General features: G+C 36.8%; 1 protein-coding gene across 2 annotated transcripts; it reads left to right on the top strand.

The window, feature by feature from the left end:
- The first annotated feature begins 1,226 nt into the window (after window positions 1-1,226).
- Window positions 1,227-6,295, top strand: LOC141611797 (zinc finger CCCH domain-containing protein 46-like). 2 transcript variants are annotated; one of them, XM_074430434.1, is made up of 9 exons: window positions 1,227-2,668; window positions 2,877-3,050; window positions 3,172-3,357; window positions 3,451-3,539; window positions 3,648-3,914; window positions 4,217-4,385; window positions 4,504-4,698; window positions 5,194-5,275; window positions 5,393-6,295. In XM_074430434.1, exons 1-8 carry the CDS (start codon window positions 1,641-1,643, stop codon window positions 5,225-5,227), a joined length of 2,142 nt encoding a protein of 713 aa, XP_074286535.1. In that variant the 5' UTR covers window positions 1,227-1,640; the 3' UTR covers window positions 5,228-5,275; window positions 5,393-6,295. The 2 variants fall into 2 exon arrangements, with proteins under 2 accessions (XP_074286535.1, XP_074286536.1); XM_074430435.1 differs by lacking the exon at window positions 5,393-6,295 and having other exon boundaries at window positions 1,269-2,668; window positions 5,194-5,276.
- The last annotated feature ends 14,065 nt before the right edge of the window (window positions 6,296-20,360 follow it).

The raw sequence follows: 20,360 nt of genomic DNA, 5'->3' as shown, positions 1-20,360 counted from the left end.
AGATAACAATTTTTCTATATCTTTCGCTAATCTAACTACTTTTTCTTTTTCTTTTTCCCCTTATGTACCATCTAAATTAATTCACAAACTACTTGTGTCGGAGATGGCTATTTTGTAGTCTATAGTGAAATGTTAAAATGTCGTATCGGACAAACGACGAGAAAGTTAACTGAGGTGGTGGAGTAACATAGCAAATCACGGAGTACTTGTTAAATTGGATAAATGAGATAAAGTTGTGAACTAACAAAAAGGCTCTCCCCATCTCCTTGGATGAGATATTGTTTAATCTGTTTTAATATTACAAATTATAATCGATACACAAACTCTAATTTATGGATAATTTTTTTTTCTATTCTTAATAAATGAATTATTTTTTTATATAGAGAAAATTGTTGATTACAGCCTTTTATAAACCACTTTTTGAAAATTACAGCCTTATATAATTTTTTTTGAAAATTACATCCAAAATATTACTTTTCTTCTAAAATTGCACCAACTTGAGGTTTTTGGTGAATTTTGATGATGTTTTTATGATGTTTGAGGTGATTAATTGGTTTGTGTTAAGGAGAGGTAAGAAATCTGGGTAAGTAGGCTCTCAAATAATAAAGGGTACATCATAAAAACATCATCAAAATTCACCGAAAACCTCAAGTTGGTGCAATTTTAGAAGAAAAGTAATATTTTGGATGTAATTTTCAAAAAAAATTATATAAGGCTGTAATTTTCAAAAAGTGGTTTATAAAAGGCTGTAATCAACAATTTTCTCTTTTATATAATGTGAGTTTCTCATTGTGTGATACTGTCATAGACAATAACTACTACTTCCTCCATTCAACTCCACACTACACATATTCCATTTTTATCCATTCAACTCCACACTACACCTTTCTAAAAAAAGATTGGTAAATAACCATTTTATCCTAATTAAAACAACTTATTTACATAAATTGCCACTCATACCCTACTAAACGCCACCTTTTCTTACTAATAAAGCAACTTTATTTACCACAATTTGTACCTTTAATAATTTTCTAATTTTTTTCTTAAAACTTGTGCAAAAATGATATGTATAGCGTGGAGTTAAATAGAGGGAGTATTTACGTATATTTTAATCTTATACGGAGTAAGAAATAAAGCTAATAAACTTAAGTAAAAAAAGTAAAATCAATGGAAAAAAAAAAGTAAAAAGTGGGTTGAATTGCATGGGGGGCAGTAAGCTGTTCTGCAATTACTCTCTATTTTAATATGGGACAACTTAGATATCATTTGTTTTTTCTTTTGAATATAAATCATCTGTATTATTGTCACCTTTTATTATTTTCTTTATCCCAACTTTATTTATTTCTTTAAAATTGTTCAATCACACTCACGAGAATACACCTTTTAATAGCTTTAGTCTTGACTTTCATCACCACACTCACACTCCTTTTTTTTTCCCCACCTTTTTAAATTTTAATTTAATTTCTCTCCTTTTTTCTGGGTTTTTTTCCCCTTCTTTTGCAGGAACAAGAGGGTATTATGATATCAAGCAACGACAATCAAGTATGATGGGTTTCCACTAATAATCTTGCCCAATCTTTTTCACAAATTTAGCTTAGTTTTGTTAATTTTGGTAGGTGGGTTTTTGGTTTGACATAAAAATGGATGCATATGAAGCAACAAAGGTAGTATTTTCAAGGATCCAAAGTTTGGATCCTGAAAATGCTTCAAAAATAATGGGACTTTTACTTATCCAAGACCATGGTGAAAAAGAAATGATTAGGTTGGCGTTTGGACCGGAAAATCTCCTTCACTCTTTGGTTGTTAAAGCTAGGCAAGAATTGTGTATTTCTTCTCAAAACTCCACTACTTGTACTAGTACCACTACTAATACTAATACTTCAAGATTCCTTCCTAACGGTCTTAAAATTCCAACTTCTCTTACTATCCCAACTCTTGTTAGCCCTTCCCCTACTTCATCTCCTTCTTGGGGTGGCTCTGTCTTTAGTGACTTTCATCAGAATTCGGATGATCTTTTCAGTCCTTGTTCGTCCTCGACTAACGGTGGGATGAGTAGTAAGTCTTGTTCCTCGACTTTAAACCCGTCCACACCACCTTTCTACTGTAGTAGTAGTAGTCGGAACAGTGGTCTGGGTGTGGGTTTGGGTGGTGGAGCTGAATTTATGGATGGAATTCAGCTCCAAGAGCAGCAGCGCTCTAGACCCAAGAGCTCGGACATATTCCAGTCTGACCTCTTGGGTAATGCTGGGGTTGGCGACTCCATGCTGTATAATGGAGCTGGCAACCCCAGTAACTGGGGAGGTGTCCCCCATAGAAGGAGTTGCTCCGTGAGCGATGTTAATTTAGGGTCGTTGTTGGACGACCCGAGTTTTGGGTTCGGTTGGAAGCCGTGCCTTTACTATGCTAAAGGGTTTTGCAAAAACGGGTCGAGTTGTCGATTTGTTCATGGTGGAGGAGGGTTAAGTGACTCTGAAGCTGCTGCTTTGATTGGGTCTGGGTCTCCCAGTAAGCTAGAGTTATTAGAGCAGCGTCATGAACTTCTTAGATCCAAGTCCATGCAACACCAGAAGCTTATGGCTGCCATGGCTTCTGGTTCACCTACTTTCCCTTACTCCATGAACAAAAACTTGAGCGTCTTTGCTCAGCACCATCAAAATGATTCTCCAAGGTACTTAGTTAATTACACTAAATACTACTCAATTCTTTATTATTATTATTATTATTATTATTATTATTATTATTATTATTATTATTATTATTATTATTATTATTATTATTATTATTATTATTATTATTATTATTATTATTATTATTATTATTAGTTTAACTTAATTATGCATATTTTGATTGTTGGTTGATTGCTTTGCTCCTTACAGAGCTGCAGCAGCTGCAGCTGCTTTGATGTTGGGTGAGGACCTTCATAAGTTCAGTCGATCCCCTCGCGGGATGGACACGGGTCGAGCTGATTTGAGCCCGGCTTCGAGGCAGATCTACTTGACTTTTCCTGCTGATAGCACATTTAGAGAGGAAGATGTTTCCAATTATTTCAGGTTAACACTTGCTTGCATTTGACCCTTTATTTCTGGAAAGTTTGCTTCTTTGGTTAATAAACTATAGATGACGTGTGCAATATACTTATACTTAATTTACGCTTGTTGGTGTTTCTGGTAGCATTTATGGTCCAGTTCAAGATGTTAGGATTCCATATCAGCAGAAACGCATGTTTGGGTTTGTAACCTTTGTCTACCCTGACACTGTCAAGATCATCCTGGCTAAAGGAAACCCTCATTTCGTTTGCGATTCTCGGGTTCTTGTCAAGCCTTACAAAGAAAAGGGCAAAGTGCCAGACAAGTTCAGGTCAACCAAATACACTGTGTATTTAGTTTTAATGCATTATTTTGAGTAATTAGTTGTAATTTCTTGCTGACAATTGTTGTTTGCTGTCTCCAGAAATCATCACCAGATGGATAGGGGAGAATTCTCATCTTGTGGTTCTCCTACTTCTGCTGATTCTAGGGATCATTTTGATTCTCCAACTGGTAAATCTAATTAACCCTTAATTTAAGTTGAGATTTACTTACTTCTTTTATTTTTAAACTTTATTTTATAGCTTAATAATTTTATATTCTATTTGAAAATGATGGTAGGTGCTAGAATGATGTATGATACACAGACACAGTACATGTTGTGGAGGAGGAAGCTAGAGGAGGAGGCTGACTTGCAGCAAGCATTAGAGCTCCAAAGCCGGAGGTTGATGGGTTTGCAGCTTCTCGATGTCAAGCGTCACCAGCATCACCACCACCGTTCATTCTCCACCGGTGCTCCTTCAATTCACTCACCCACCCAGTCTCCCAACAGCATTTTCCACCAACCCGTTCTTGGCTCGGATCGCAGCAGTCCGGATGCCTCTGATGGTAAATTCTTATGATGGCTTTTTTTTATACTCGAGTATTTTAAATTTTAAAACATCTGTAAAGGCATAACATAAAATACGGCAGTTACTAAAATTCTCTCTATCTCTATCGAGTTAATTTGGTTCAAATAACAGGCAGTTCTACATTACTTGAGTAAAACCGATGGAGATAATTATTGGTGCAATTTGATATGATTTCACAATTCCAGCTGTACAAAAATCTTACTGATTCAAACATGCATATATCATACTGTCATAGTATTTTGTCAAGTTGCTCAACTGATTGCATTTTTGCTGCCCCAGAAATCTGTATGAGCCCACCACTTAGTGAGGCTAATCAAGCGTTGGAACAGGCTATAAATGAGATAATTGACAGAGAAAAGGAAGGCTCAATTGGTGGGGAGGATAAAGTCATTGTCAATGGCAAGGAGAGTCCTTGTCATGAAGATAACATTTTCGATTTACCCGAAAGGTGGCTACCTCTCTTGTTCTTTCTTTTTCTTTTTCGCGTTGTAGATGTTAGCTATCTTAGTTGGTAAATTTTTTACGTTAGTTTGTGCCTCCTTTCACTTTTGTTGTCTTTAATGTAGCTTGGAGCATAATCTCCCTGATAGCCCATTTGCTTCCCCAAAAAAAGCAGCCGGCGGAGGCAGCTGTGAGGCCGAGGTAACATGTATCCCGGCCGCAACTTCTGGTAACAGTAACTCTAAAGGATCATCTTTCCTTCCTTCAAGCCCGGCATTAGACATGGCTCCTTTCAAGACTTGTTACTTCCAAATGCCCAGGTATTCCAAATACAAGTATAAAGTCATTTTCTTCGATTTAGAACATTGATTGATTAGAACATACATGTTTGATTACATTTAGAGTAATAATGGACATTATGAAAAAGTTTTATTCTGTTTGATGCCCTTAATAAATGGAAATCCTTGCCTTAAGAATTTATAATCATGGGAGAGGGGTCCACCCATTTTCAAAGTTGGTATCACTAGGTTGGAAAAGCCCTGAATTATGCTAAATCTATCATTTTAAAAATATTCAAGGCTTTTCAATATTCTTTTGGGACAAACATATAGGTATGATGCATCTGTCAATTAGAGCATTATGTATGTTGTATTAACTATTAACTGCCATTTTGGTATCACCCTTTCACATGTTTTTTTTTTCCTGTTATCAAAACACGCATGATTATAGACATCACTGAGTGACGCTATCTCATTTTCCATAGTAGCTAGATTATGAGAATGTAATAGTATCTTACTATCTTTGTGTGTGTTTAGGTTTTCTCCTGGACATGGAGCAATCGGTATGTAGGTCGCGGCTAATGGTTGAAGATTTTGGCATTATTAGTCATAATTAAAGGTACATCATTGTCACTAAAGCTAATCTATTATTTGGTGTTACATCATTACAAGATGGTATTATGATTATTGAAGTTGGGTACTTTGTTTTTTGGTGTTTTTGTTGTATATTTTACAGGTAAAGATTAAGAAATGTGACCAAACCAATTGTACACCAGCCAGAAAACACCCTGTAGGAAAATATCTCACAATCATCATCATCATCATCATCATCATCAATCAATCAAGTCCACATAGTCTATATACTTGCAAGAATTCAAGTTCTTAGTACTGTATTATTAGTTGAAGAAGTGGGTAGTACTATCATCACCATACAAATACAATACATATAAAGCCAGTTAGGATTAAGGAAAAAAAAAAAGAACAGTAGGTTCAGACATTAATGCCCTATTTAATGTAAAATTTTCCCAATCTCTGAAAATCTGTACCTCAGAGTTTGGACCATAGAGGTTATACAACAGCCCCCAGGACAGTAAAAAAAGGGAAGTGAATAATTAGTGTGTAGTACTACTAGTAGTAGTAGTAGTAATAACTTATGTTATTTGGATACTTTAATTTGGCTGCATATTTCGGGCTGATGTTAAACGTGAAAACTTTTTCAAGCCCGAAATTTGAAAATATTCAGTTACTAATTTGTGCAATATAAGTAGCTGATATTAGTAACAAAGCAGTGTAACAGTGAAGTGTAATTTTCATTCTTCCCCTTCCAGTGAAGTCGTCATTTCCTCGAATCAAAGGGTCACTCTTTAGGAAAATAGTTTGCTTAGTCTTTGTGGTTAGGAAAACAAAATTATGTACAGCATGATGCAAAGCAAAAGGCAGCAAAGTGTAGCATTTTAGCCAGAGTGGAAGGAGTGAAGCTATAACTACAAGAGATTGAAGGTCTCAGCAACCTCATCAGCTCAGCTCAAGTACAAATTATGTTTTTTTTTTAATTATATTTTCCGAGTAGGCCGGGTTTTATTAGTTTATTACTACTGTTATTACTCCCAGAAATGAATCAAAGGTTTTATAATGGAAACAGTGTCCATTTTGTTGTGCAATATAAGTTGTCTAAGCATGTGTGTGTGTGACTGTGTGTTGTATTGCCTCTTGATTGAAGACAATTTGTCTCCTAGCTGTAGTTCCATCTTTTGGAAATAAATTACACCAAGTGGGACTTTGTCTTTAATTATTAGTCATTACTTGACACCTCCTTGTACTTTTTTAGTGTAATCTTTTAACTTCACTTTCTCTTATCTCACTAACTTTGTCACTCTCCAAATCGGGTTTTGAACTTTTGATGGAGTCCGGGGCATTACTAAGATCCTCCACTGTTTTAGGTTGATACTGATCTCACTAACCTTGTCATTCTAAATAGACATGAACCCCAATTGATCGACTTTGATCAGTATCAACCAGAAACAGTGGAGGACCTTAATAATGACGGGATTCAATCAAAAACCGATTTGGAATGACAAGTTAGTGATGGAGTAAAGACTGTAGAGTGTAAATGGCTGTATAGAGAGGAGGGAAAGAACAAAAAAGAGTCACATGGGGAGTGAGAGTACATGTGGGTCAGACAATAGGTATGACATAAATGAAGGCAGGAAAAAGCGGAAGGGGGGGACCCAAATAAAATAAAATGGTATATGAAGGTGCGACCCATGACACATCCAGCAACGCATCTACTTGGGCTTCCCATGTGAGGGATGCTGCCTCCATTATAACCCAGACAAATTCAACCCCAATACTATAGACCCCACACCTTTCCTCTTCTTTCACTCACTTCCCTTCCCTTCCCTCGCTGCCTTTCTCTGTTTTTACGGACATTACCAAGAAACTTCATTAAACCCGACGAATTACGGTTTTTTTTTTTATATAAACTTGCAAAGAGTGGGAATTTTCTTTTTCTTTTTCTTTTTTTCTTGTGTTTATAGGATGAAGTGGAAACTTGGATGTGATGCCACACGTATGACAAAGTACACGATTTTGGGAATCTTTGGGTTCTGTGTTCTATGTTTTCTGCTTGTTTTTTTCAACAATGTTTCTTAATTCTTGTGTGTGTAACATCTAATAGAACGTCACATCAATACTAATAAATATATATATATATATATATATATAATTCAAAAATTAAGGGATTTCAACCTAATTAAATAAATCTATACAAATTAATTATATTATATAGTTTTAAATAGATAATGCCGTGTGATAGAGTTGATCAAGGGATTTCAATGTAAATGTTATATAGTTTTGATTTAAGTATAAATTTAGAGAATACCAGAATAGGGTAATTTTCCTTAAAATAAACATGCCTAATTATGGTATTAATTAGAAAAAAGATGTTAATTATTTAATATACACAATTATAATATATGTTATATTTTAGAAACTATTAAAAAGAAAAAAAAATCAAGCTAGATTTCTAAAAAATATAATATTCCATAATTATTTCGATTTGATTTAATGCCTATTCTTTCCACTACTAACATAATTACTTTTACTATTTAGCCATACAATTTTAAGAGACTTATTTATTTATATAAATATATTACATATATGCATTAAATCAAATCCAAGCCTCTTAAAATTGCATGCCTAAATAGTAAAAGTAATTTTGTTAGTAGTGAAAAGAATTGTAGTAACATTGGATATAGTAATATGACAGTAATCACTCATTTGAATAGTCAAAGTAATAATATTAGCAGCGAGCGAAAGTAGTGAAAGTAATAGAAGTAACAACGGGAGTAGTGAAAATATCAATATTAATGCGGCAATAGTGAAAGTAACAATAATTACGGTGGGAGTAGTGAAAGTAATAGTAGTAATAACGAATGCAATAAAAGAGTATATATGAACAATTAGCTAACCAATCGATTTAAGAAAAATATTAATAACGGGAGTAGTGAATTTGTCTCATAATTTATTTCATTGTAATTTTAAGATATATCATAGAAAAATATATTAATGAAATTTATGAGTTATACAATTTTAAAGTAGTTTTATTTAATTGAAAATAAATTTTAATGCTAAACAAAGGTAGCCCTGGCGGAGCCGGATACCAATACTAGTAAAACCTAATATAGAAACCCATTACCTACAAACCTTCTACAACTTTTTCTTTCTCCTATCATATTCTCTCTCCATAAACCTGGATACTATATTTCAACATCTCTTATATATGAACCTTAACACCCATGTCCAACAATAGAAAGTTTGTAGATAAATCTCTAAAATGTGGACATGTCATCCTACAAACCTTTTGATGAACCTCTATTGTGTAACACCCCCTTCTTGCCCGGCCAAGGCAATGAGAAGATGTTACCATTTCGGTTTCCCGAGGCGGTGAATCAGAGTTGCAATTAAGAAACAATTACATAAATAAGGTATTTAATGAGTTACATAACCATAAATGAATAAATAAAGATTACAAGTCACAACAAGGTATCATGACACGCCCAGACGTAACGGGTCCAGAAGCCAACTAGATCCCCTGCCAGACGTCGTGCCTCAACCACACGAGTCCCTCCGTACTCAAGTCATTAATGTGCACATTCCTCTTGGAGTGAGAAGCTCCAAAAGGCGACTCAAGCGTAAGACGGTCTCCCAACCGCCTTACGTCTCCACAATCAACCAAGTATCACCACCACAATTCTACTAACAACCACATATATCACAATATGCATGACAATGAATATAAAGTGTAACTCTTTCATATTAACATGATTCACCAACATGACCCGAATACATGTACTCATAGCCATACTGACTCTTCAAGTCGCCTTACCTCATTATCATGCCAAGATGCAACCTCCACATATTATGAGTCTTACAACAAAGGCCAACTATCATGTTATCATGCAACTACAATGTTCATATGAGACCAACACTACTACTCAATACCATGTCACAAAGAACACCCAACAACATTATGAAGCCAACACTCATAATCCACAAAATCATATTATAATGCAACAACAATACAATAGTGACACATACAACCATTTATACTTATTGAAACCGAGTAGGATTAACCTACCTTTTATCATACTCTATAAGCCACTCGAAACCACCAAGTATCCATCTCATAAAACCGTCTCATCCTACATAATAGCTATCACAAAACATTCTACAACAACTAATAATACTAATTAACCCCTTAATTACCCCCACTTAATTAGTCAAAATCCTAATTAATTATAAGACAAACTACCAGAGAAATTTAGGTCCACTAAATAAGAATAAGAGAGAAAGGTTGAGGATAAACTTACAAATGATAACAAATGAGCAAGAACAAGAAATGGAAGACAAATCTTCAAATGTGAGAGTTAGATCTTTGTGGATAATGTTTATGATGTTTAGAGATGTTTCTAGAGAGTAGAAGGGATAAGGTGAGAGTGTTTTTAGGGGAAGAAATATGAAAAATAAGGATTAGAAAGTGATAGGCCACCTACCACAATCCCGTGCAAAAAGCTGAAAAGCGACATGGCACTCGGTCAAGTGCCCGGTGGTAACACCCCCGTACACCAAGGTGCCTTACTAAGACCACCCTAGCACATGGAGATGCTACCATCTCGGTTACCCGAGGCATAGTAATCAAAAGTGACCATCAAGAAACGTACTTTAAATATAAAGTTTAATTTGTGTACATCAAAACCAAAACTGAAAAGTAAAATACAACCGTCTCAAAACCAAAATCGAACTAAAGCAAAAGTGTTATAATAAAACAGCGGAAGACTACGACTCTGGCTCATGGTGACTCCATCCCCAGCTAGATCCCGCGCGTATCCAAGAAATACCTGCTAATCAACTGGTCACCATCTCCGAATGGATCACCACAGTTTTCAAAATATTTAAACGGGGTCAGTTACTGCATAAACAAGATAAGCCAATAACAACAGTCAATTACACAATCATATTCCCCCAAATCGGTCACATCACCATACATCTGACTACACACTAAAGTGTGTAGCCCTGCCAGAATATCCATCAAAATAGATATTCCACACCGCCAGTGGAGACCGCAGCCGTACCACCTAAGCCATGCTCAAAACCATAGAGCGAATAACCCATGTCCATTAATGTGCACATCCTCCTTGTGACGGGAACCACGAGGGACGAATCAAGGGCGTGAAGCCACTCGCGCAAGTGACTCCATTCAGCCGAGGGCGCACCTCGCGAAACACAGACAAACAATCAACCAATCCACAATACCAATAAACCATGCCAATTCCAAAGTACGATAACAACAATTATGCCAATCAACACTGCTACAAATGAGCACTTGGGCCACGGCTAAATTCGTGGCGCAAGTACTAAATTTCTATGGCTAAATCATTTTGCCACGGGAATACCTTCCGTGGCGCAAGTGGCCGTGGCAAAGGGATAGCCACGGGAAAAACAAGAACATGGCTATTATTGAATTTTTGGCCACGGATTCTCTCGTGGCTAATAACTCCCGTGGCCAAAGAAATTTCCCGTGGCGAAAAAATAATTCCCGTGGCAAACAATATATATGAAAATTAAATAAATAAAACGTAAAATAATTTTTTTATTTTTCACAATGGGTATTTTATCATATACGGAACCGTGACAATCTAGGTAATTGTTTCGCTAGTTAACTTGATTCATTTGAACGTTATTTCGTTTCACGAGTCATGCATTTGTGAGCATCGGAGAGGCTTCCCAGGAGGTCACCCATCCCAACACTACTCTCACCTGAGCACGCTTAACCGTAGAGTTATTTTGATGTGCCACCGAAATTGAATGTTACCTTTGTTGATATAATTAGCACTTTGAATCCTTTTAAGTTTATTTTTTTCTTTCAAATCTTACCTTTAGTACTATTTAATTACATAAATGTTAAATGTTTTACAATTTTTATGAAAAACATTATTTTGGCCGAAACAATTAAATTTTCGACATTAACCTCCCGATTAATGATTTTGACATCATTTTTTTGCCCAAGTCGAAAACCATTTTCTCCAAAAAGTAAAATTAATTGTGTTTCCCTAACATTTTTTTATTTCTTTTGTTTATCGACATACTTATTTTCATTTCTCATTTACTCATTTTTTCGTATATTTTTCTTCGCAAATTCTATTGTATAATCGTTGTACCTGCGATATGAAAAATGAGACCATTTTTTGGTAAAATAATTACCACTTTTTATAATTAAAGGTCTTTTTTCCCCAAAGTGATCACTATTAACCAAAAAATAGTCACTTTTTTACCCAAAAACCACGAAAAAGATTATTGTACAAAAGAATCGCTTATTTTCCTAAACTGATTTCTCTTTGTTATGATTTATCGTTTTTTTTCTTAAAATTTTCACATTATTTGCACATGTGACTTTAAATTATTATAATTTATATATATTTTTCCGTGTGATGCGCTCATTTTCAATGATTTTTTTTCTCAGCAAGTTAAATTTTACGGAAATTTTTCACGGTATCCTCGACTTTTGACAGATTACATATGGTACCCTTTTTTTAAAGTTTTTACATATGCTACCTCTGTATTTACGTTTTTCGATCTCGAATACCCTTTGACAAACTTCCGTCATAACGCCGCTACTCATATGCCTTGTGACGCCTTTTTTTGTTATCTAATACACTATCAATTCATCATCTAATAATACCTAAATCCTTATTTTGTCTAATAAACTAACATTTAGTACCTAAATAATATAACAATAACAACATAACATGCACAATTACTCATCAAATTACTTATAGGAGTAAAGACGTTATGGCGAAATTTTCCCAAAGAGTATTATTGGAATGAAAAAGGTAAACACAAGGGCAACATAAGTAGAAACTTAAAATAAGGGGTACCATGCGTAATCTGGCAAAGTTCGAGGGTACCATGGAAAATTTCCGTAAATTTTATATCAAATTCAAATTTTTCTATAAATATCCTATAAATAAAGTTGGAAATAAAATTTTGAATGAAATAGTTTAACAATATATTAATTTTGGATTTTCAAAGATAGATGGTAAATAACTTTTTTATTCAATTTGATATGCTATATCTTTAAATGTGATACGATCATTTAAGATTGTTATTCAAGATTATAAAGTTTAATTTAAAAAAGTAAAAGAAATTCACGACTTTAATAAATAGAGTATATATTAAAACAATTTTTTTTAAATTATCAATATTTTGAAAAACCTACAAAACATAAATGTGATCTGTAAAAACTCAAAAAATTAGACGATAAACTTTTCTTTGCTTGCATATAAGTTTATAAAATTTTAAAATTTCTTATTAAATTAAATAAAACAATAAAAAATATTAATTAAATTAATCAAAGTGTTTCTAAATTTTTATATTCAAATGTATTTTCATATTATTATATTAAATAAATTTCATTCAGATTTAAGTCGGAAAAGATACTCGCCACGGGTGTTTGTTGTTCGTGGCTAAAATAATATTTGCCACGGAACAATTCGTGACTAAATAAAATTTCGCCACGGGTGTGACATAGGCCGTGGCTAAAATGATTATTTGCCACGGGTGTAGCCTAATTCGTGGCGGAAGTGACTTTTTGCCACGGGAAAAGTTATCCCGTGGCATAAATTTTTTTCCAAAATAATGAATAAGTTTTTCCCGTGGCTAAGCAAAATTTAGCCACGAATTATGAGTTCCCGTGCCATAATTCGTGGCGCAAGTGATGATTTGTTGTAGTGCAAACAACCATGCCAACTTATAATATTTACACAGTCAACTGAGTAGGAAAACCCCTACCTGTGACGGAATGACCCACAATCAACCAAATGCAGCGGATCAAAAACCTTCTTCTACGAAATCACCTCCTATAATCAATTAATCACATAATCATAATCTATCGCATAATCAAACCCAAAAACCCCTAAATCACCCAATTAGGGTTTTAAACAATATTAACTATCTGACATAAAAATAGTACAAAGATCTTACCTACAAGACGACGATCACAAAGAAGTGACGAACTCCGAAATCCGACAACTCTGGCCCTTGATTTGATAGCAAAGAGTGAAGAGAATGAACGTCGTTGTTTTTCTTTTGTGAAAAGTTTGGAGAATAAGGTAAAAGGTAAAAAGGAACTGTCGAAATCACTTTATATAACTCTTCACGCATTACTATCAAACTCGACCGAAAACCCGTAAAACCCGACATACTCGATCGAGTAACTAACGTACTCGATCGAGTACCCGCTACTCAATCGAGTTGCCCCTACTCGATCGAGTAGCTGTAGATACCTCATTTCTACACCTCCCGCCAACCACCCAGTGATGATTGGGCCGCATGTCTGATACGCGGAACGATTTATGACAGTCCGTAAGTTCATCGTCAAGTGATAGCTCAAACACTCGAGTCAACCCCTGAGTCGTCATCTACGCACCGATACGGTCGTTTTGACAGTAATTAGAGTTCATTTGGAGTCCGGGTCAAAAACCGCTTCATTTTCTAAAAACCGTTTTAATGCCGAGTCGGAATATTCCGGAATGTTCTAGAATTCCCTAGATATTTATTCCTATTTAAAATTATTATTTTAAGTAAATATCTACCGTAATATTGTGTTTCATGGAATAAGGAAGTGTAAATCTACCGAAATTCCATAATAAAACGCGGAAATCTTTCTTGCCAAGGAGGAAACCTCTGGGAAATGACGCAGTAAATGCTGCGCCTCTTCGAAGGATCGCAATAGTTGATGCGCCTCTTCTCCAACCCTCTTTTTGCATTTTTTCAGAATATTTCTGAGATTTGTTTACATGCCCGTGTCATTCCTAAACTCTTCCATATGTTTAGTATAAAAAGAGGCCTTCGGCCTCCATATTTGGCACGCGAGTGTGTCGCCCCCCCCTCTCTCTCTCTCTCTCTCTCTCTCTCTCTCTCTCTCTCTCTCTCTCTCTCTCTCTCTCTCTCTCTGCATTCTAGACTACGCTATTGCCTTTCGACGCCTACGTGCTTGATCGATCGACCACGTAAGCTCAGATCATTCTGAGTCCCAGTCACGTTGCATAGACCGACCAACTTGACCAACTCCACCTTTAATCAACCTAATCAATCTACTAAATCCTCTAACGAGGGCACTTTCCACGCATATTCGAGTCGAGCAATCACTAAACGATAACTTTAGTCAATCTCGTTTCGTCACACATGTAAGTTTGAGGGTGTAAATCCCATTTTATTATTGTACTTTTATTTTGTATCAATTAATGTAAATTTATATCAAGAGCACGTACGAAAACCGATTTAAAATCCATCTTTTAAAACCGTTTTTACGAAACAGCAAAAGTCAGACGTCAAGAAGAAACGCAGCAGCAACTGCACCTTCAGGAAGGATCGCAGCCTTGCTGCGCCTCTTCCAGAGGTTGCTTGCTGCTCCTGCTCTTTTTCTTCTTCCTCGACTTCCTGCAAATTTCCTCCTTTTCTTATTCTTTCATTTTCCTTCGCTCTTCTGTTATTTCAGTATAAAAATCATATTTTAACAATCCCTTTTAATTACAATGCTTAATTCGCCCTTAATCCCGAGTAATTCAATACTTGCGGGTTTTCGTCGTTTTAATTCAAATCGATTCGTCGGGGTTTCGACTTGTTCATGTCGAGGTTCTGGAGTCCCAATTTGATATATAAGTTTTCTTCCGAATCTTATTTGTCTAGTTTCATCTTAATCTAACCTCAAGTTTCGCTTTTTTTTTTTGTATTTCCGACACGAGTTCATCGTATAATCATAATTATGTAAACCGCTGTAATTTCTCGTTTTAATTCGTTTTATGACTTGCCTAGATACATATGATTGGTTAAAACACTTCAATTCGAGTCTAATATCGATAATCCATCTTAAATCTATCAACGAACAATAACAGTGTTGCGATTCTGACTTCACAGCCAGAACCCCGCTCAAGAAAAGACGCATGAAGTACTGCGCCTCTTCCAGAGGACGCAGCAAATGTTGCGCCTGTTCCGGGTTGGTTTCTGCCTCCGAACTCTTTCTCGCTTTGACGTAGCTCCTAATTACGGTTTAAATCAACTATTATTCGTATTATCACCTCTAATCTGACGTACTTTTATATTTTAATTGTAATTTTATTTTCTTCTTCGAAATCCCGTTTTTGAGCTTGCTTTTGACGTAGATCCGATAAAGCTTGTAATTTTCATTATTGTAATTCATTTATTGTAATTATTATTATGTATGATTTAATTGTATGGCATTCACATGTATTGAATCTAACATTTACTTCGACCAAATTGTTTGCTAAAACGCGTGTTAACCGACATAGTCTAATTTCACATGCTAGGATTAATCCATGTTTGTTGCATTGCATGCATTACATCGATGACAAATCAAATAAGAACGACTTCCCTAATCATTAGTAGAGGCCGCTATCGAGGCGGGCAGGATTAGGTGTTCGAATTAAAGAACTTCCTGATACGTACCCTCACCCCTTACTCCAGCTATCTCTGGACATCCGTGTCCATTGGCATCTCGAGAGTCATTCTAGACATAGAATGCTAAGGGTAACGAGTTCTTAGTATTCATGTCATTACTTTGTGTCTTGACATGGCACGAGGTATTCGAACGGTTTCCAATTTTCCACAATAAATTGGTGGCGACTCCACAAATGCAGGCTTATTCAACCTTTCACCGGTTTCAATGCCTCACAAATCGGTAACGGCCCATGACGTGATTTGGCATACCAAGGTCCCGTGGGAGAAGTGCCGCCGCCTCAAAACCAAGACTTACTCGACAAAGTAAGCCCTACTCGATAGAGAACCAAACGGCTCAAATATCTGAGGTATTACGGCCTTCCCTTCTTAAAAATGAACTTCGTCCCTGAAATTCAAACCCATAATGAAAAACAAACTCACTATACTCAACCACAACGCAACGACACAACTAAAACTCAAAAACAAAACTTAAACACAACTCATTATGACTAAAAACAAACACTAACTTTACCAAAACTGACCAAAAATCGTACCAAAACCTTATGCGATCATCTCCTACCCCCTCTTAAAGAAACATGGTTACGTTCCCGTAACTACACATACCTGATAAAAAAGAGACAGATAACGTTCCTTCATAGCTTATTCCGCGTCCCAAGTTGCTTCCTCAACGTTGTGATTGGACCATAAAACCTTTAGCAACACTGTCTCACCAGTTCTAGTCTTGCGAACCTTGCGATCTAGGATCTCTTTTGGCACTTCAAGGTAAGACAAAGATTCATCCAACTCAATGTTCTCAACCTCGAGCACATGAGAAGGGTCACTCACATACCTCCGTAGTTGAGACACATGAAACACATTATGTACACGATCCAAAGCTGGTGGCAAAGCTAACCGATAAGCAACCTCTCCCACACGATCCAAAATCTCATAAGGGCCAATGAACTTCTGAATTAGCTTCCCTTTCTTACTAAATTGCATCACCCACGCATGGGTGACACTTTCAAAAGAACCTTGTCCCCAACTTGGAACTCGATGTTCCGACAATGTAAATCCGCATAACTCTTTTGTCGATCCTGTGCCGCTTTCATCTTTTGCCTAATCAACTTTAGCTGTTCAACCATATCATGTACCATCTGTGGTCCTAAAATCACTGCCTCTGCGCTATCATCCTAGCAAATCGGACTCTTGAATCTCCTCCCATACAAAGCCTCAAACGGAGCCATCCCAATACTCGTATGGTAGCTGTTGTTGTAAGAAAACTCTATCAGATCCAACCTATCTTCCCCGATACCACCAAACTCCATCACACAAGCCCTTAACATGTCTTCCAAGGTCTTGATTATTCTTTCTGTCTGCCCATCTATCGGAGGATGAAATGCAGTACTCATCTTCAAAGTAGTCCCCATCAATTTCTACAACTCTGGCCAAAACCGAGAAATGAATCTCGCATCTCGATTTGACACAATGTCCTTTGGCACCCCATGTAACCTCACTACATTCTTCTTGTAGCCATTTGCCAACTGCACCTTACTCCACATATCTTCCATGGGAATAAAATGAGCTAACTTGGTCAAACGATCAACGATGACCCAAATCATGTTATTACGTTGTTAAGTCCTCGGTAATCCCACAATGAAATCCATGGAGATAGATTCTCATTTCCACTCAGGTACCTCAAGAGACTGAATCTTACCTTGCGGTCTTCGCTGTTCCCCTTTGACTCTCTGGCAAGTCAAGCATCGAGCAACAAACTCAGCTGTTTCCCTCTTCATCACAGGCCCCCAAAACACCTTCTTAAGATCCTTATAAAGCTTGTCACCACCTGGATGCACTGAATACGGAGTGCAATGAGCCCCTATCATGATTATATTTTTCAACTCTTTATCCTTAGGTACACACCATCTCCCATTAAACCAAACACTCTCATCAGAATGAATAGAGAACCAAGACACTGTCCCCTTCTCTACTCCATCTCTTCTGTAATACTCCACTGAACCGAAGACGTTATTCAGGTGGAGTACCCCTTGAAGAGGTCCATTGATAGGCCTAAAATCTGACTAGTGCTTAAAGGGATTGAAAGTACTACTCGTATCAAAAAAGTGCACTTTCTTTTCTGGTTACCAATACAAAAAGAACTTCACAGTTAAGCGTGCTTGGCTGGGAGTAGTCTTGGGATGGGTGACCTCCTTGGAAGGTTCCCGAGATGCGCATGAGTGAGGACAAAATGCGCTGGAAAGGCCCATGTTGATCTGTGGGCCATGTACATAGCCTGGCGAGCTACCGTGGGTGACTGCTCCCGACCCTAGGTTTGGCTCGGGGTGTTACAAGTGGTATCAGAGCAACCCTACGACCGTCTGGTGAGCTTGTGGTCTGGAGTACCCAGGTCACCAACCTAGCGGGGAAGGATTATGGGTTTAGCTCGGCTGCGGTCAGATGCTGCCAGGTGTAACGAGGACGTTGCATTCTTCAAGTGGGTGCGTGCAATACTCCACTGAACCGAAGACGTTATCCGGGTGGGGTATCCCTTGAAGAGGTCCATTGATAGGCTTAAGATCTGACTAGTGCTTAAAGGGATTGAAAGTACTACTCGCATCAACAAAGTGCACTTTCTTTTCTGGTAATCATACAAAAAGAACTTCACAATAAAGCATGCTTGGCTCAGAGTAGTCTTGGGATGGGTGACCTCCTGGGAAGGTTCCCGGGATGCGCATGAGTGAGGAGAAAATGCGCTAGAAAGGACACGTGTTGATCCGTGGGCCATGTACACAGCCTGGCGATCTACCGTGAGTGACCGCTTCCGACCCTAGGTTTGGGCCGGGGTGTTACATCTCCACTCTTGAATCTTAGAATCAAGAGCCTATTTCCAACGAATATCATCATAAAGATCTAGTTCCACTGTCAAATTTCCCATGGCATCCCCTTTTTGGATCACATGAATCCCCATCTTGGTCACTTCATCTTTTAACCTCATCAGTGACATAGCTGTGCATAGGGAATGCACACTCTTACTACTCAACGCATCGGCCACAACATTAGCCTTCCCTTCATGGTATATAATATCCTTGTCATAGTCTCCTATGAGCTCCATCCACCTCCTCTTTCTCATGTTCAACTCTTTCTGAGTAAATATTGATATCCGTCATCTAGTACCAAAAATAAATACCTAAATCAACTAACATAAGCTAGTGAAAGTAGGGTCGATCCCCACAGAGAGGCTATTATATCTATCTGCTAGTCTAAATCTGTCACGGTAACAGTTGGGTGTTTTGAGTTGATTTCTAAACTAAAAAGGATTAAGACAAGAGAATAAGAGCAATTAAGACAGTAAAGAGAAATAAGTTGTGTGATCAAATAAAGAGAAGAATGTTAGGAAGTCGGTTCACCATGGTAATTAGCCAAATCAGTCATAAATAGCTCAGACGGTCTAATATAAGAAGAGTAAAGGAAAGGTCCTCTCGGTCCACTTTCTGCCCTAATATACAACTAACTTAACTCTCGCCCTCATTAGTGTAGTCTTACTGTTCATAACAGGTCTATTCATTCCAACCTCTCGATCTAGGTCTGAATTTAACCAAATTAACTGATTTAGAAGCGTGCACTCAACTAAACGATTACAATTATATTGTCATAAAACAGTTCTCACAATTCAACCATCTAATCTATTTAAAACATCATTTATTCACTACCATGTCTCCCCTAATCCTAACATAGAGGGATTTAGCTACTCATATTATTGATGAAATTAATAACAACAATTAATGAGATAACAAGAGACATAATATGATAAAGATGAAATAACATAAACTAGTAATAATAAGAATTAAAAACAGAAATTTAGAACAAAGGATTAAGAGAATGCAAAGAAGAATTAAATTAAGTATAAAGAGTGAAGAGAGATTACAAAGTTCGAGATCCGGAAATAAGAGCAAAGCAACACAGCCAAAGAGAGAAAATAGTCTAAGCAATAATTAAGAGCATAAGAGAGTATAAAACAGAATGATTAAAACCTAATTACGTCTTCCCTTTTATAGGGGAGATATTTATTAACTAAAACTTAAGATATTAAATAAGGTTAACACGAAATAAATTCTCGTGTTATATAGCTATCCTCTCGATCGAGGAACTTCATTTCACTCGATCGAGCAGATCTTCAGGCAAACCACTCGATCGGACAAGTAGGGTCTTCGATCAAGTAAACTCCAAATGCCTCATTTTGATCGAGTTCAGCATGGACTCGATCGAGCACTTGCATCCACCAAAACCACTCGATCGAACAGAAAGACTAGAAAAAGTCTTCGATCGAGTGCTCAGCTACTGAAACAGCTTGGCTCTTCGTTTGGTTAGCTTCCAAAGACTCCTTCACGCTTCCTGATGTGACCATAATTGGCGCATATTTAGCCCCCGAATTAGCCTTGTTCCCATGCTTTTTAGTGCATATTTGGGTCATTTATTGTCTTTAGTTCTTTGTTTTGCATATTCTTTGAGATTTTGATCCCTTGGTAGGAAAGGAGTAAGAATCTTGCATTTTCATGGCAAAACGAGACTAAATTGATTGAATTCAATGACCAAGCATCAAGGAGAGACAAGATTAGAAGGCCTTTGTACATATTATAGTAGATGGGCAATGTCGAGGAAAGATCCTTGCATCCCCAAGGAAATCCCCAAGG

This window comes from Silene latifolia, chromosome 11 (assembly GCF_048544455.1).
Source record: "Silene latifolia isolate original U9 population chromosome 11, ASM4854445v1, whole genome shotgun sequence".
NCBI lineage: Eukaryota > Viridiplantae > Streptophyta > Magnoliopsida > Caryophyllales > Caryophyllaceae > Silene > Silene latifolia.
The sequence above is the reverse complement of the archived record's forward strand: the minus strand, read 5'-3'. Positions and strand labels throughout refer to the sequence as shown.